This window comes from Cnephaeus nilssonii (assembly GCF_951640355.1).
Source record: "Cnephaeus nilssonii genome assembly, chromosome: 14".
Classification (NCBI taxonomy): domain Eukaryota; kingdom Metazoa; phylum Chordata; class Mammalia; order Chiroptera; family Vespertilionidae; genus Cnephaeus; species Cnephaeus nilssonii.
Window position 1 is genome coordinate 29948328 of NC_137085.1, and position 15973 is coordinate 29964300.

Here is a 15973-nt window from a genome sequence, read left to right on the forward strand (position 1 = left end):
CCTCTAGAGGTGGTAGTTCTTGACCCTGGTAATCTGGGTTGACCTTTGCCAATGACCCTTCCCATCCAATCTTCTGAACTTCGTTGGGCAACAACCCTCTAATAAAATCCACATGAATTCAGCTGCTAACAGCTTCTGGAAGGGCTATAGGATCTAACACCTGCCCTACATTCCTTGAGCCCTAGTAGCAAGGGAAAAGAGGGCTGAGACCCAACTCTTGCGCCTCTGGGTCTTACAGTTGAGTTGTGGAGAAAGGGAGTAGGAGAGAAGAGAGAAAAACCAATGATGGGGGGTTGCTAAAGGTGGGGAAGGCAGCTGCAGGCGAGGAGTGCACGTGTAGTGACAGGGCTGCTGGGTAGCACAGCAGAGTCCCTCTAGCCTGAGTGTGCTTCTTGCCAGTGACCTCAGTCATGATGACAAGGCCCATGCTGACTCTGGGAGGCAGGACTGGGCCAAGAGGTTGGAGTGCATGTGTCACTGACGTGGTGGCCCAGAGTTGATCTCCCTGCTGTGATCTGGACTATGTCCCCAAGTTACTTTGGTCTCTAATTATTTTAGAAAAAAATTTACTGAGCACCTACAACATGTGTGACTGGTGCTGGGTGACATACATTAGTGAGCCACACAGACCCCGTTCTTGTGCTCTAGTTCCACTCACTTGCATATCCCATCCGACTACAGGTAGAAAAGTCTCAGTGGAGGTGGGGTGAGAGTGCTTGGAGTTCCAGAGGCAGGAGAGCCCCACTCCCTTAGCTTCTCTGGGGTACAGTGCATGGATACAGGGTTCCTTCTGGCTAAGGCCAGAGCTCCAATTCACTTTAGTGTTTCTCCCACCAAGAGCAAGAGTCCAAGAAATAAATACAATAGCTTAAAGGACAGATAGGCTGCTTAAGGTTTATTTTGTACAAGGATGCCCTTTTTTAAAAACTCCTCCTTCACCTTCCTTTCCACCCAGCTAAGATTTTTGCCTGCTCGCCTCTGCGTGTGCTCAGCTGATATATTAACCTATCTGTTCTTTGCTATGATGAGCCAAAGACCAGCACAACCTTCCCTGGAGCTGAAGGTGAGTTCATCTCAGAAAGGCCCTCAAGGATCCTACTGAGGCAAATGACTGTGTTTCAGCTCAGGCCACTGTGGAGCAGAGAAACTGGTGTCCTTCTTGGAGTAATGCCTCCATATCCTTGAACTGAGCCAACTGGCAGGCCTCCTCCAGCCCCAGCCAGCGGTAAGCTTGGTGCTCATGGGAGAGGCGGATCTCTACGTCATAGTCCTTCACCTCTGCCAGCCAGTAGATGACTGTTTTAGGCTTCTTTCTGGCCACATAATTGAGCTCCCTTCTGAACCCCTCAATGATGGTCAGCTGGCTTGCTTTTAGGCCTGCTTCCTCTTGAGTCTCCCGCAGGGCTGTTTCCAATTCATTTTCTCCGGGTTCCACATGGCCTGGTTAGGAGAAAATAGAAAGAGGAGGGGGAGATCATCTTCAACAAAGCTGGATTTTCCAGGTTAGATGATTTAAAGATGGGATCTTTGGTGACTTTTCTAGCTGTTGCTAGGCTAAAGGAAGTCTAGAGCTTGGTAATATCTGAACATGCCTAGGAATGGGGTGCAGGGCAGGTAGTGTTTGGCTCTGCAGTATCTGGGAAACCCCTCCTCCTCACCCCATCTCCTCTACAGAGAGCGAAACAGACCATGTGCTTGGCAAGTACTGCTCCTTTGATGGTGAGAGAGATGGCCTTCCTTAGACCTCGGCTTTCTTATTCTTTGGAGCTTTCCTCATCCCATATTCTTAGGGAGACCTTTCCCTTGGAGACCTTAAAGTGATTTTCCCAAGGAGGGGCAGTCCCTTCTTGGCAGATGGGAGCTAGCTGAGAGTGAGCACTTTGCCTAAAATCCACAGTGAGGAGTTAACACTGTCTGCAGTTGGTCTCTAAAGTCCCAGGGCCAACAGACAGGCTCAAAACCATGCACTGCAGCATCGGCAGCTGTTTCCAAGTAGCTATCAAGGCTTTTCCAAATTGTTTTCATCTTTCTAACTGAGCAAGACCAGATTCCAGTTTCACAGGGAAAGTCCTGATGGGAACTTAGACTAAGGACAAGCCGAGAAACAGTTCTAAGAAAATTTGTTGGCAAGACCTAAACCCAAGCAGACAGCTGCCAAGAAACTGTTGTAGGAGAACGTGAAGCTCTGCAGACTGGGAGCAGCCCTCAGCTCTGCCGCTAGGCCCTTCCTGCAGATTCTCAGTTTGCCCAGAAGAGCCAAGGACTGGGAAGAGTCTGGCAGCCTCTGTCAACACATGGCTCCAGCAGTTGCTGGGGGCCTCCTGGTTTAGGAGCTCATGGGGAGCAGGAATTGTTAGCTGTTCCCTTCTTGGTTCGGAGACAGGGCTATCGTCTAGCCTTCCTCATTCCTAGGGTCCTCATAGCACTGCCCTGAGTCAGCTGCCGCTGCACAGCTCCGACCGAAAGCAACCGGCCGTTTGGACTTAAAGACCATTTGAGCTCATGGCTTCTGGAGAATTTTCTCTCCAGAAGACCCAACTGTGTGGCACCTCATATGGAGTCATACACACAAAGACAGGTAGGTAACGCATCAAAGGACGAAGGTGAGAGGGGTGCTGGTGGTGGCAGAAGTGTCTCTGATCCAGGATGTCTACCTTCCCTCAGAAGTGTGGGGGAGTCTCTAAACACACCTTCCCAACATCAGCTATTCAGCATTCTGCCCACCAACATTAACAGGGTAACTTCTCCCCCAGGCCCAAGCCTCTCAAAATTCAGAGGGGTCCTTTGAAATCTTTCAGTGTGACATAGAAGATCAGGAGACAAATGTGACTATTCCTATACATAGTATTTGTAACATTTCTTTCCCTTTTTGTCATCTTGTCTTTCCTTAGTGAAACTTAAATGTGCAAATTTTATTTACTGTCCCCATTTCCTTGTTTTCCTCCAACCCTGGATTCTTTTTCACCTCCCCCTCCCCTACCCAACTCTCCCATCCTGCTCCCTTCTGTCTAGGGTCTGTTCACTCTGAGCTCCTGACCTGTAGCCCCAAGGACCTCAATGCCCAGCCTAGTGCCTTTCCTCCTTCCCAGCCATTCATCAGCGTCCTGGTGCTCTGGTGAATGATACTCACACAAAAACCAGGTGCTGCTTCTGTCCTGGGGTTCAGTCACAGAGTTCTATTTCCAGCTCTGCTCTAACCTAGTATGGAGACCTTGTTTGTAGAAAGGATCAGGGGCTTCTACCCACCTCACACCCTCCTGCTGCACAGTTACTGGGAAGCAAGACTTGTATGGAGCCTAGCAAGGTGGATTTCTGAGTAACACTTGGGCATTTCCCCAGGAGCTAGACCCTCTGGGTACTTGTACCTTTAGGAGGAGTCCAGTGATGAATGCCATCTGATGCCTGCAGCAGTAGAAACTCAATTGAAGTGTTGTCTACCTTGGGAATGAGGCGTCTTCGGAAGATGATCAAGCCACATGCTCTTAGGGCCATGGTCTGTTTGAGAAGAAGAAGGGGACATTGGGAAGTTACACAAAGCAGGAAGATCCATTCTGAGGGAGCAGCACTCTGGTGCTGGGGAGTAGCACAGACCAGCTAATAGTGGCCTTATTACCTACAGAAAAAGGCAGAATGCCAAGCGACAATGCGGGGGGGGGGGGGGGGGAACCAGGAATCAGAGATAGGCCTTTGTGTCTAACTGCAGGACGCTGGCCCTACCCCGTCAGTGTGGCTCTATCCCAACTCCTCCAAGTCTCCCTGCTAAAACACAGGGCTGGCGTGTGTGTGTTAAGACTAGAGGTCCTCGGAAGCAAACCCACTGAGACTGGAGAGATGCTGGGAATGGGAGAGATGCAGTATAATATTATCATAAAAACTACAATCCCATTCCTCTCAGCCTCCAGCCTGAGTCTCTGGAGCAAAGAGATCCCAACAATGTGTTATCTGATGGCTTAACGGGGGTCACTTAGGAAAGGTAGCTTGGTGTACACTATTTTTGTCATGGATTTTTTAGTCTTTTATCCATGTTTTGGAATGTTATACATTCACATGGTCCAAAATTTAAAGTTCAAAAAGGGCACACATAGTAAAAAGTTTCTTTCCCACCTCATCAGAGGTAAAACTAGCACGGTGGTCAAGAGTGAACCAGAGCCTGGGTTCAAGTTCTGGCTCTGCCACGTATTCACTGTGCAGTTACCTCCTAAGCCTCAGTTTCCTCATCTGTAAGACAGGATGATAATAGTTCTACCTCAAGGGTTGCTGTGAGGACTGCATGACTTAACTTTTGTAAAGTGCTTTAGAACAGTGCCTGGTATGTACATGAATTTCAATATGCATAGAAAAATGTCTGGAAAGACACATCATTAGCAGTGTTTTCTGGAGGATGAGATTATGAGGAGACTTTCATTTTCTACTCCACATATTTCTGTATTGTTTGGAAATTTACAGAGAACATTTAATAATTTTATAATAAGCAATACAATAAAAACTGAACTTTTTAGTCTTTTCCATTTCATATAGTCCTTTTTTCTATTTCAGAAAAATATGTCAACAACAATAAAAGACAGGAAGGGAGAACAGTAGAAATATCTGCAGAACTGAAAAAAAAAAATCACCATCTGAAGGGGAACATGTAATCAAGGTAACAAAAATTTTTGGAAGATGTTTTATGTAAGGCCCTGCTAAGAAAAATCTGTGTCATTTGTTCATTCAACAAATATTTATTGAGTACCTACTATGTACTTACTAAGTACTATTCTAGGCCTTTGCCCTCATGTAGTTTATATTCTAGCGGAAGAGGTGGGCTTTAATTAAATAATTAAGCAAATTAAAAAATAATTGCCAATGAAGTATGTCCTACAAAAGAAAAATGTATGATGGGCAACCTGACCTTGTCTAAGGGATCAAGGAAGGATTCTTGGAAGAAGGGATGTTTGAGCAGAGAAGTAAATGAGGAGTAAAAGATAAGCTGGCAAAGGGAAGGAGGAGAGAGGCATGCTCCAGGTGGAAGGAACAGCATAGACAAAGGTCCTGAGGTGGATGGCAGAACTGAAAGAAAACTAGGTATCTCAAATGCAGCGAAGGCCTGGGAGAGTGTCCCATGCAGGATGCGGCCTGAGTCAGCAGGGCCTCATCTGCATGATCCCAGGGCCAAAGAAAGAGCTGGTGCTCACAGACAGCAGAGCTAACTGCAGAGAGGGCAGCTGGGGTAGGAGCTGATGGTCTTATAGCCCCTTTGTTGGTGCTTAATCAAGATAAGCTTGCATCTATCAAAGGCATAAAAATCAGATCCAAACTAAAACCTGTTTCAGGGTAATTCTTAGGACTGCCAACAGATGGTAATGTTACTCTAGGGAACAGCAGTTCCTTACCAGAAAACCAAACACACCCAACACTGAGACCTTTCCAAACCTGTAATGAGCGTTTTAAGGACTGGAACCAATCTCAAAAGGGCTTTCTAAAATGGCCTCTGCTATAATACACTGATGGTGAGAGAGTAAATTAGCATATCCTCATAGGAGGGCAATTTACTTATGAATATCAAGACATAGCATATTCCCTTAGACCCAGAAATCCCATTTCTAGGCATCTGACATCCAGAAATATATGTTTAAGATGCACACACAAGGATGTTCATTACAACTTTGTTTGTAATATCAAAAAGAAAAAAAGGCAAAAACAAATATCTATCAATAAAGGAATAATGAGATAAAGTACAGCATATCTACATGATAGACTCTCTTTTCCAGAGCACACCCCTGCCTCTCCTCCCTCTTTCATCCCTCAAGGTGTGTATCTCTCTTCCTCTTTCTACTAAGCTCCAAGGGCCCTTCTACTACCTCTGTCACCTTCTAAATAAACTTTCCTTTATAGTTTGGAAGAAAAGAAGAAAGTTATGAAGCCATAAAAAAATGAGGTAGAGCCAATGTGCTTCTTGTAAAAAGATTCTCAGACATCCTAAAAAATATATATGTTTTAGAATAGTATGTATAATGTGATCCTGTTTGAGTTTAAACTGAAAGCGCGTTTTATTAAGCATTGTGTTCTATTTCCCTGGTCTCCCCATTTATGCTGAGAACTTTCCCCATTCTGGAAGCCAGAAATAAAGGTTTCAAGTTACTGGTTCCAGGTATAGGCAGCGACTGGTGTCTGATCCCATTCCCTGTCCCCTCTCCCCCAGAGCCCATCAAGATGCTCAGGAAGTATTAGCAAGTTATAAGTGCAGGTTATAAGTGTAAGGCACCTTATGCCTGCCTTGGGTGGATTCCCATGGAATAAATGTTAGAATCCTTAGATAAAATCTGCAATCCAAGACTACAGGGCACAGTCCCCTCCCTGCCTGGGACAGGAAGCCCCAGAGCATTCCTTCACACCACTGCCATCCCAGCACAGCCTCGGGAAACAAAGATGGAGGCGCCAAGAAAGACAGGCCTGGAGTGGCCTCGTGGAGCCAACGAGGAGAGGGGAACAGGCCAATATTTTCCTATGGGGAGGGGACTTAGAGGAGTATCAAGGGTGCACCCTAGCAAAAATGTATCTCAGTAGATACCATTGCGCAGGAGTAATAACATCTACCAACAGTTCATCTTAATGAGACCAGAAGAGCTAAGATCAAGAGCTAGGATTAGATGTTCTCTTTCTATCTATGCTCTCGACTCATGGAGGAGGTCTGAGACAGTTCTAGAAAGGCAGAACTCCTATTTTTCCTTTCAGTTGCTTGGCTTGAGCCAGCTTTTCTCTGGAATTTCTCCCTCCTTTTCCATACACGTAACCTTCTGCTCATTCTTTCAGAAGCAGCTCAGATGTCACCCATCTTCTGGGCCTTTCGCATGGCTTGAATAAATTTCTACTATAGGGTTTGATGAGAGAAGCCAAACACTATGAGCAACAGAAAATTAAGGATTTAGTATAGGAATTAGACCTTGTTCAAGGATGGAAGTTGAGGGAGAAATCCATGCAGTGCTGCTGCATCTGCATCTGCTGTTGGGCCTGAAGTCTCCATAGGTCAGCAGGCCAGCAGCTGGGAAGGGAAGCTGGCTGTGGAGGAGAGCAAGGAAAACTGGAACCTGTGAGAACAAATCGGAACTAAAAGGACAAGTGGAACCCATGAGGACAAACTGAAACTTGCAACTTCCTTTCCCCATTTGCAAGCTCATTGATGCAGGTGACTTGCAGAAGCTGGAGCTCTTTGCCACAGAGCTGAGCGTACACCTGGCCCAGGACTCAGAGTAGCTGAAGGAGGAGATTCAGTGGAGTTGTGGAGCTGCAGGCCTCGGTGGGTGGCTGTGCATAAACAACGTGCACATCAGTGCCAAGGGTTATGCACTGCCACCATGCCTGATATTCTGCTCTGCCCCCTTCACAGTGTACTGGGAGCTACTTCATTTCAGCTTTACAAATCTCGAATAAAATTTTCTTGAGGTCAACCCTAACCTGGAACCACACAGAAAGGGAATCCTGGGAAACCTAGTTCCAGCTTAGCTAAGTGGACATAGTACAAAGCCACAGGCATGCATACCTAGTAGGGTAAATCTCTAGCTCTAGCAGGGAAGAGCAACATCATGAACTCTGTCTCCTTGGGACTTAGTAGAGCAGCCCTCAACAGATGTTCATTGATTCACCAGAACTCTCTCTCCACACCTCTCAAACAAATGCTCAGGATATGTTCTGGGAATTTGGGAAATAGCCCAGTGTTTTTCTAAAGAGTGCCATTTACATAAAAGTCAATGGAGGTATTGTTGGAGGTTTTCTGGAGTATACTGAGCTGAAACTGTCCTGGGGTTTGAAAGCATCTCTCTGTCTCTCTCTGATACACACACACTCCAAATGATTTCAAATCTCAGGAGGTTAAGGAACACAGCATCCAATATGCAAATATGCCTGCAGCCATCACTGAGGTGAGAACGCCAGGCCAGAACAACAGCAGGCAATTCACACTTCAGAAAAGTGGCAAAATGCCTTAGGTGGTTAAAATAACCCGAACAAAACCAAAAAACACCCCTCGATGTCACTAGAAGGTTCCAGGAGCTAAGGAAAAGTGCCTTGGCTTTCTCTATATATACAACTCCTTCACACCTAGGAGGTTCAGGATTTAGGTGCCAAAAAATAATTTACAGATAAATGGCTATACTGATGTGCTGTGTTTCTGGTTTTTGTTTTTTTGTGTGTGTTTTTCCCCCAAATAAATCAGAGTGCTATTGCAAGCATAGCTCAACCCCAAAGCTCTCAAATATACCCTTACATATAGAAAGAGCTCCCCAAATCCTCCCCAACCTGTATTTCATAGCCTAAAATCCCTTTAGTAGAAATGTTTCATGCCACTACCTTATCAAGTAAGCATCTACACTGTGTCAACTACACTGCACCTGTTTTTTTTTATATGTATCTTTTAAAAAAATATGTCTTTATTGACTTTAGAGAGGAAGGGAGAGGGAGAAACATCAATGATGAGAGAATAGTTGATCGGCTGCCCTCCCGCACACCCCCCTCACTGGGAATGGAGCCACCACCCGTGCATATGCCCTGACTGGGAATTGAACCATGACCTTCTGGTTCATAGGCAGATCCTCAACCACTGAGTCACACTGGCAGGGCTACGTGTATCTTTTTTAATGCTCAAAACAACTCTTCATTATAAGCATTACTATCTTCATTTTATGATGGGGAAACTGAGATTCAAAAAGGTTAAAATACTTGCCCAAAGGCATAACTGGTCTGTGAATGGTGGGATTTGAATCCAAGTAAGCCTAACTCCAAAGGCTATATTCTTTTTCCTTATACCGCATTCCTTACCATAAAAGAGCAGGGTTTGGGGCAAAAATGGCCCTGACAAGAGGATATGCAAATGACTTATAAAAATTACTTCCAGTTCCAAAATTCCCAGTCTTTGATCTATATTCATATGGAGAATTTTTAAGATGCCTGGCTGGAATCCTTTCTACAGAACGGGTTTTGGTTGGAAGGGTATGGGAATGAAGGGCCTGGTGCCCAAAGACAACCCTGGAGGAGTAGTGTAGCCTGAGGTACCTAAACTTTGCCTCTCTGATAAGGGTTTCTTTGTCTCTTCTGGCTTTTCCCTGGGAAATAGGAACATAAAACCACATGTTCAAAACCATACCCAATAGTGTGGGGGTTTCCAAGTACCAAGTGTTGGGAACACCCTTGATGCTAGCCTTGGACAAGCACACAAGCACCTAACTTACGATGCTAGTGTCCAGAAAATTTGCCCAGGCCATTCCACTGTGAGGAGGTCCAACTAGGCTGGCCCACAAGCAGCTCTGTGACTGCTCAGCTTTCCCTTATTTTCACCATCATAATGGTCTTTTCCCTGATTCTCCAGCTCCCTTCTTCCCTGCCAAAGGAGTGGGCAGAAATGAGCCACCCATCTATGAATCAAGTTCTCTCTTGTAACAACAACAGCAAAAAGAGAAAAAGAAAACAGAAAAGAAAAAAAGCCCCCAACCACCATGATGAAATTGAGACAATGAAAATGTTTCCGCAACTGCACCTTTCCCTGGACATCTGCCACTTTTTCCTCTCAGAGACCAAGCTGCTGAGTCATCTTGCTATCTTTGCTGTTTAGCTGAGGGAGGAAAAAGGAGGTTTCACCTGCAATGACATGAATATTGGCTTCCAGGATGAGGACAAAGTCAGACAAGGTTGAGACAAAAATCATTCCTAGTGAAGGGAATTCGTTTAGTGGCCTATGAGTGCCATCTGCTGTACGATTCTGGAAAGCAAGCACGGGGAATTTTAATATTAGCTTGAAGGGATTTGTTTATTCATCTTACGTCTGTTGAGTGTATCCCATGCGACAGGCAATATAACAGGATTGAAGAGTAGATACGGAGCTGAATACTACAAAACCCGTTTTCTAGGAGTTCACAGCCGAGTGAAAGTGGAAGATACTTAAACAGATAAGTTACCAGTGTGTTTTGTGCATCATAGGGGTATGTGTAAGATATCAAAGAAAAAGGAGTGATTATCTTTAGGCCAAAGGGGTACCTTATAAGGATTTTGAAGGATGGCTAGGAGTTGACCAGAAAAATAAAGGTGGAGGCAAGGGGCACCCCAGGTAAAAGGGGTGAGGGCAAAGACCCTCAAGCACAAAATGGCATTCCATTGCCAAACAGCTAAGTGTATATTCTGTAGGCAATGAGGAGCCTTTGACAGCAATGACAGCTATAATATGGTCAGACTGACATTTTACAAAGACATTCTGGAAGCGTGTCTGGAAGCAATGAAGGTGGAAATGAATTGCAAGGAAGGTAGAAATGAATTAGAAGAGAAGATTAGAGGCAAGATCAATTGGTTACAAGTCCGTTGCCAACAGTCCAGATGACAAATGATACAGAGTTAAATTAAGGCAGAGGCAGTGAGGAGAAGGGATGTATTTGAAAGATATCTCAAAGAGAAAATCAACATGATTTGATGTTTCATTGTTCAACAGAGAGAGGGGGGTGGCGTATGGTTTGGGTGACTAGATAGAAGAGAAGTAGGTAGAGTAGGGAGTAGAATGTAAGCTAATGATTTCTGTTTGGGACAAGTTGAACTTAAAGTGTTAAAGATTAACCACAAGGTAAAATGACATGGGTCTAGAGTTCAGTGATTCTCTGATCCCATCTCTTCATTTCCCAAGGTGGAAATTTCCATTAGAGAAAAATTTTGCTCTCACTGTAGGTACCTTTGTAGCCCACCTCACTCCATTTGTGTGAGTCTGCTTGTGCATCTGTTATTCCAAGCATTTTCATCCTATTTCAGTCTGAAATAGCATGGCACAGCACAGGAAAGCATGGCTGCCTTTGCAGTGAGAAAGACCTAGCTCTTTAAACAACTGTGTTACTTTGAGCAAAATACTTTAAATTCAATAAGCCTCGTTTTCTCTCATTTGTAAGATGAGAATAACTCCTACTTTTCACAATTGTTGTAATTCAAAATAATGTATACATAGGATCTGACACATCAGAAGTACTGAATGTATGTGTCACTCTTATCCCTGTATCATAAAAGATCATCAGAAAGCTTTTTTATTTTTGTTGGTGTTTTTTTAAAGGTTTTGTTTTGTTTTTAATCCTCACCCAAGGATAAGCTTTTTTTGACCTAAGGGGGAAAGGGAGAGACAGAAACATTGATGTGAGAAACAGCAATTAGTTCCTCTCCTATGCGTCTTACTGACCAGGAATCGAACCTGTGACCTTCTGGTGTATGGGAGGACACTCCAACCAACTGAGCCACACCAGCCAGGGTTTATGGTGTTTTAATGGCATGCTCTTAGCTTTTATTGATAGATCAATAAAGAAATGGCTTTTCAGCTTGGCAGGTGTGGCTCAGTTAGTTAAGGACTGTCCCATGCACTGAATCAGGAGGTTGCCAGTTGGATTTTTAGTCAGGGGACATGCCTGGGTTGCAGGCTCGATCCCCAGTAGGGCATGTGCAGAAGGCAGCTGATCGATGTTTCTCCTCTTTCTGAAATCAATAAACATATATTTTTTAAAAGGCTTTTCATATTTTCTGCAAAATTGCTGGGGAACACACTGTTCATCACGCTATGTATATTCCTTATGTAAAAGGTCCCACAAGCCTGGCTAGTGTAACTCAGTGGTTGGGCATCGACCTATAAACCAGGAGGTCGTGGTTCCATCCCCAGTCAGGGAGAATGCCCAGTTGCAAAGTTGAGGCCAATCCCCAGTGGGGGCGTGCAGGAGGCAGCCCATCAATGATTCTCTCCCATCATTGATGTTTCTATCTCTCCTTTTCCCTTCCTCTCTGAAATCAATTGAAAAAATAGTTTATAAAGGTCCCACAAGATAAATCCCTTTCAATGTAAGTACTATGAAGAAATTTCACATTTGAAGAGTGGATTGTTTCAATTATTATTTCTTTAACTGACAAGTTTTGAGCTAAATTGGGTACTCAATTACAGTAAGTCTAATGGCCCATTGGTTCGTGTATTTCTTTGTTTCTATTAAGTTAACAGCTACCATTTTTTGAGAAGTTACTACTTGCCCGGCATTGTGCTAAGTGCTTCACCTTCATTATTTCAATTAATCTTCACAACAACTCTCTGAGGCATTACCAACATTTTTCAGAAGAAGAAAAAGGAAACTATGACTCAGAGAAGTGTCTTAGTAATTCAAAATCAGGTCTGACTCCCAGTATCATTGCTCTTTACCTGAACTCTACACTAGTAGTCTACATTTGGCTATTTGTTTGCATTCACTTTACTATACACACACACACACACACACACACACACACACACACAAGTTCATAGGACCCAAACCTTGCCTGAACAAAGAAAAAGTGATGTTTTAGGTAGTGAGACTCTGGTATGACTTTCTTTACTTCCGCTATAATTGTCACGATACTTTCCATTCAATAAATGAAGCGATTAGAAAATATAAAATCTCTTTTGGGAAGGAGGCAGGGTTTTAAGTTTAACAACAAGGTTAACACTGAGGCCCAGGGAGGGGAAGGTAGAACGAGATCGGGGCGCTGGGCCCTAAACCCAGGAACTTTGGGATTCCCGAGGACCCATCCTATCACCACTTGCAAGGGGGCAAGCAAGACTCAACGGGCACTGAACCCTCCCTCTCTGTGTGCACATAGGGAAACTGAGGTCCTGCGAGCGTCTGGGGTTTGGCCTGCCCACGCCTCACTGACAGCTTGGCGGAGCGCGCGTCCACCTTTGACCCTGCAGCTACGCGAGATTAGTCCGTTGCTGAGCTGGAGCCTCCGTGGATCCGCAGAGAACTAAACCCACAAGGGCCGTTCTGCTACTCACCCCAAGCAGGAGGAGGAAGTTGGTGGCTCGTGGACGGAGACAGGGAGTACGTCGACCAATCCGGAGAGCACGACTGCGCTTTGGGCGACCAATAATTTGAAGGGGAAAAAATTCTCGACCCGCCTCAAAGCTGCCGTTCTCTCACTTAGAACATCGCGAGATCATCTCTCAAGTGGAACGATTGGTTGAAAGACAGAAATTGAGGGTTACGCCCACTGTTTTCTCCGGTTCCTGATTGGCCTTCTAGAGGAGAAGACGGCCAACGTCAGCGAGTTCTCTGGATGCCCATTGGAGGACAATGAGGGACGGCCAGCGCCGGGCACCGGCGCGGGCGTTCGAACCCGAGTTTGGCGGCGTTACCATGGGGATGCGGCCTGGCTGCTGCCTCCAGCTCTTGCCTAGACACCTTGGTCGCCACCCTGGGGCCTCTCTCCTGCCGTCTTCTGTCCTTAGACGGGGCTGACTGTGGAGAAATTTGGAAGCCTCCGAGGTGAGAAGGGGCTGTGAGAACGGGGGCGGGGTAGACCTGGTTGGGAGCCCTGGCGCCTGCCCCGCGGGAGAGGCTCGGCCGTGAGGTGGACGCCCGCCGAGCGCGTGAAAGCGGCGGGCGGTTGTGAGTTGGTCTCTCCGGGTGGCCCGAGCGCACCCCCACTCTCTTTACCCTTCATCCCCAGAGCTTCGCCTCCTCTTCAGACATTATCTCGAACTCCACTTCTGTGAAGCCTTTTCTGAGTCTGGAAGTCCTCCTACCTTTGAACCCATAGCCCCGTCTTAGAGGCGCTTCTATTCCTCCTTGGCTTATTTGTGTACTTCCGCGAACCCCATTTTCCTTCCTTCTCCCTTGTAATTCTGAGGTCTTTGAGACAGGCCAGCATCTTTCACAATGTCTTACAGACATAATTCGGCGATACTGCGGGCTGAGTTCTAGACCACCGCAGTAGGAGTACCGCAATAAAGCGAGTAGTAATCTGCTGGTGGAGCGTCTTGCCTTCAATTTGTAAGAAACGCAACCCATTGAAGCGTAACAAAGCGAAGCGCAATAAAACGAGATATGCTATAGTAAAATTTGCAGGAAATGAGTTTAACTTACCACAGATAGAGGATTCCCCTCTATGCCATATCCCCTTTCCCCCTCCCATACAGAGATTTTTTATTTTTTTTTATGGGAGTAGGGGTTGGTAACCCCAATCTCATATGTAAAGGACTTGAAAGTTCAAGGTTGGTCTTTCCACTCTGTGAAAAGGAAAACTTGCTACAACTCTCCCCAAATTGTGGCTTTTAGTCTTGATTTCCCAATGCTTTTATTAGACTCCTTCCCTGTTAGTCTTTGCTTAAAACAAACCATTCTGTTGTTGCTATATGCCAAGAGAGTTTGTCTCAATTTCTTAGTGAACCACAGCTGTTGTCACATTTTAAGTGTGTTTCAGAAAATGCTTTAAATCATTTTCTCCTTCGTGTTTATTTTCTGCTTGTAGTCTCTCTACTTAAGTGCATGTAACAGCTACTCTGGTAACTGTCATTCATCAGGTGTCCATGATAGAATTGCATTATCAAAACTGTTTCATTGTTAACTCCTAAGACAATATATACCCAATCGGCCTTGTCGATGATTCTTATATTAAAATCATCGCTCAAGAAGACTTTAATAAGGGACTGAAAAGTCAGGTATAGCAGCTATGTTCCTATTACCTTCTTATAAAAGTTTGAACACTACCAAACTGAAGATCTGTGACATGTAATGGAAACCAGACTGGGGATTCAGGGTTTGGTCTTGGCTGGCTTTGCAAGTCACTTGGCCCTTTTAAACCTCTCTTTCCATCTAAAAAAATAAAAGAGTTGAATTAGGTTCGAATTCCTGTGGCTCTACTATCAAGTTAAGCAAACAGTTGATGTCAGGTAGACATCACATAGTCAGCCTTCCAAAGACCATACAGGTGGAAGTAATAGTTACCATTTATTGAACATTTGCCCTGCGCAAAGCACTATATCAGAGGCTTTATGTAAATATTATATCTTCTTAGCATTAGTACATTAATGTGCTGCCCATATAACATTTCATTAAAAACTTTTGTTTTATGTTGTTAATGAAAACTACGGCATGATCCTCTCATGTTCCAGTTTAGGTAGCAGTTTCAACAGAAACAGTTTCTTTCTGTAGACTGCAGTTTTGTTGTTCGTAAAGTGAGAGGTTGAACTCTTCTCAGGTCCCTTACAAATTAATTGATCTATTAATTCGGTTTCTTATGCTGACTTAGCAACGGCACTGGCTGCGGGTGCAAGTAGGGCCGGCACCAACAGCAGGTGCGAGCGCTGGGTGGGACCACAGCACGCAGGAGCAAAGAATTTTCAGTAACCACCAGAGGCTCGCCCGATGACAGCAACCAGCATCCCGCCTTGGTCTGGTGCCCCTGCTCACCTGCTCCACCATCCCGCCACGGCCAATGCCCACCATGTTCCACATACCCCCCCCCTCTGGTGGTCAGCGCACATCATAGCAGCCAGTTGCTTGGTTGTTCCGGTTGTTTGGCCATTCGGTCTATATGCATATTAGCCTTTTATTATATAGGGAGATTTTCTGTAGGCATAAACTAATAATAATAGGTACCATTTGTGTTGGAAAAACTGTTTTCCACCTGTGTGTCTTTTTCCTTTGTAGGGGAAAACCTCAGTTCTTTCCCTTCTATATGTCTCCTTTAGTACTCACAAAGAACACTTCTAACATTTCTAGTCACCAAATGGGGGGTGGTTCCCCCACCAAACAAATCTCTGTGACACCATGTGGGTGTCCAGCAGTTTAACTCAGTCTATCTGGAGATAGTGTCAGATCCCACAGGTTAAGGACTCAGTCCCATAAGACTGTTCCCACTCCACTTTACATGTCAACTGCAAATAGTAGATCCCCAGGTTACCCACAGCTTTTGTCAGATTTGGCTACAAATTGGAGGTTCCCAGGATCCCTTCCTCAGGTTCAATTAATTTGCTAGAGTTACTCACACAATTCAGACAAACACTAGAATTACATTTATGAGTTTAATTAAGGATATGATAAAGGGTACAGATGAAGAGATACATAGAGTGAGGTCTGGGAGGGTCCTGAAAAAGGAGCATCTGTGCCCCTCGAGTTGGGGTGCGTCACGTTGCAGTATGGATGTGTTCACCAATCTGGAAGCTCACCAAACCCATACTTTGGGA

General features: G+C 45.0%; 2 protein-coding genes across 4 annotated transcripts in view; one reads left to right on the forward strand and one right to left on the reverse strand.

The window, feature by feature from the left end:
* Window positions 1-870: 870 nt before the first annotated feature.
* On the reverse strand, window positions 871-12889 carry NUDT2 (nudix hydrolase 2). Its single transcript, XM_079790722.1, has 3 exons — window positions 12782-12889; window positions 3366-3495; window positions 871-1440 (listed from the first exon to the last, which is right to left on the reverse strand). Exons 2-3 carry the CDS (start codon window positions 3490-3492, stop codon window positions 1124-1126), a joined length of 444 nt encoding a protein of 147 aa, XP_079646848.1. The 5' UTR covers window positions 3493-3495; window positions 12782-12889; the 3' UTR covers window positions 871-1123.
* Window positions 12890-13102: 213 nt separating this feature from the next.
* The window catches only part of KIF24 (kinesin family member 24), a 71533-nt gene continuing 68662 nt past the window's right edge, over window positions 13103-15973 (forward strand). For all 3 annotated transcript variants that reach the window (XM_079789687.1, XM_079789686.1, XM_079789688.1), the window contains exon 1: window positions 13103-13271. The gene's annotated coding sequence lies outside the window, so the exon portion shown is untranslated. The remainder of the gene's footprint in view (window positions 13272-15973) is intronic.

What these genes read in the sequence shown, in the direction of transcription:
- NUDT2 (XM_079790722.1), bottom strand. Translation starts at nt 3,492, where the DNA reads ATGGCCCTAAGAGCATGTGGCTTGATCATCTTCCGAAGACGCCTCATT. An exon ending in TCACTGGACTCCTCCTAAAG is followed by an intron (nt 1,441 to 3,365) that starts GTACAAGTACCC and finishes TCTCCTAACCAG; the next exon opens with GCCATGTGGAACCCGGAGAA.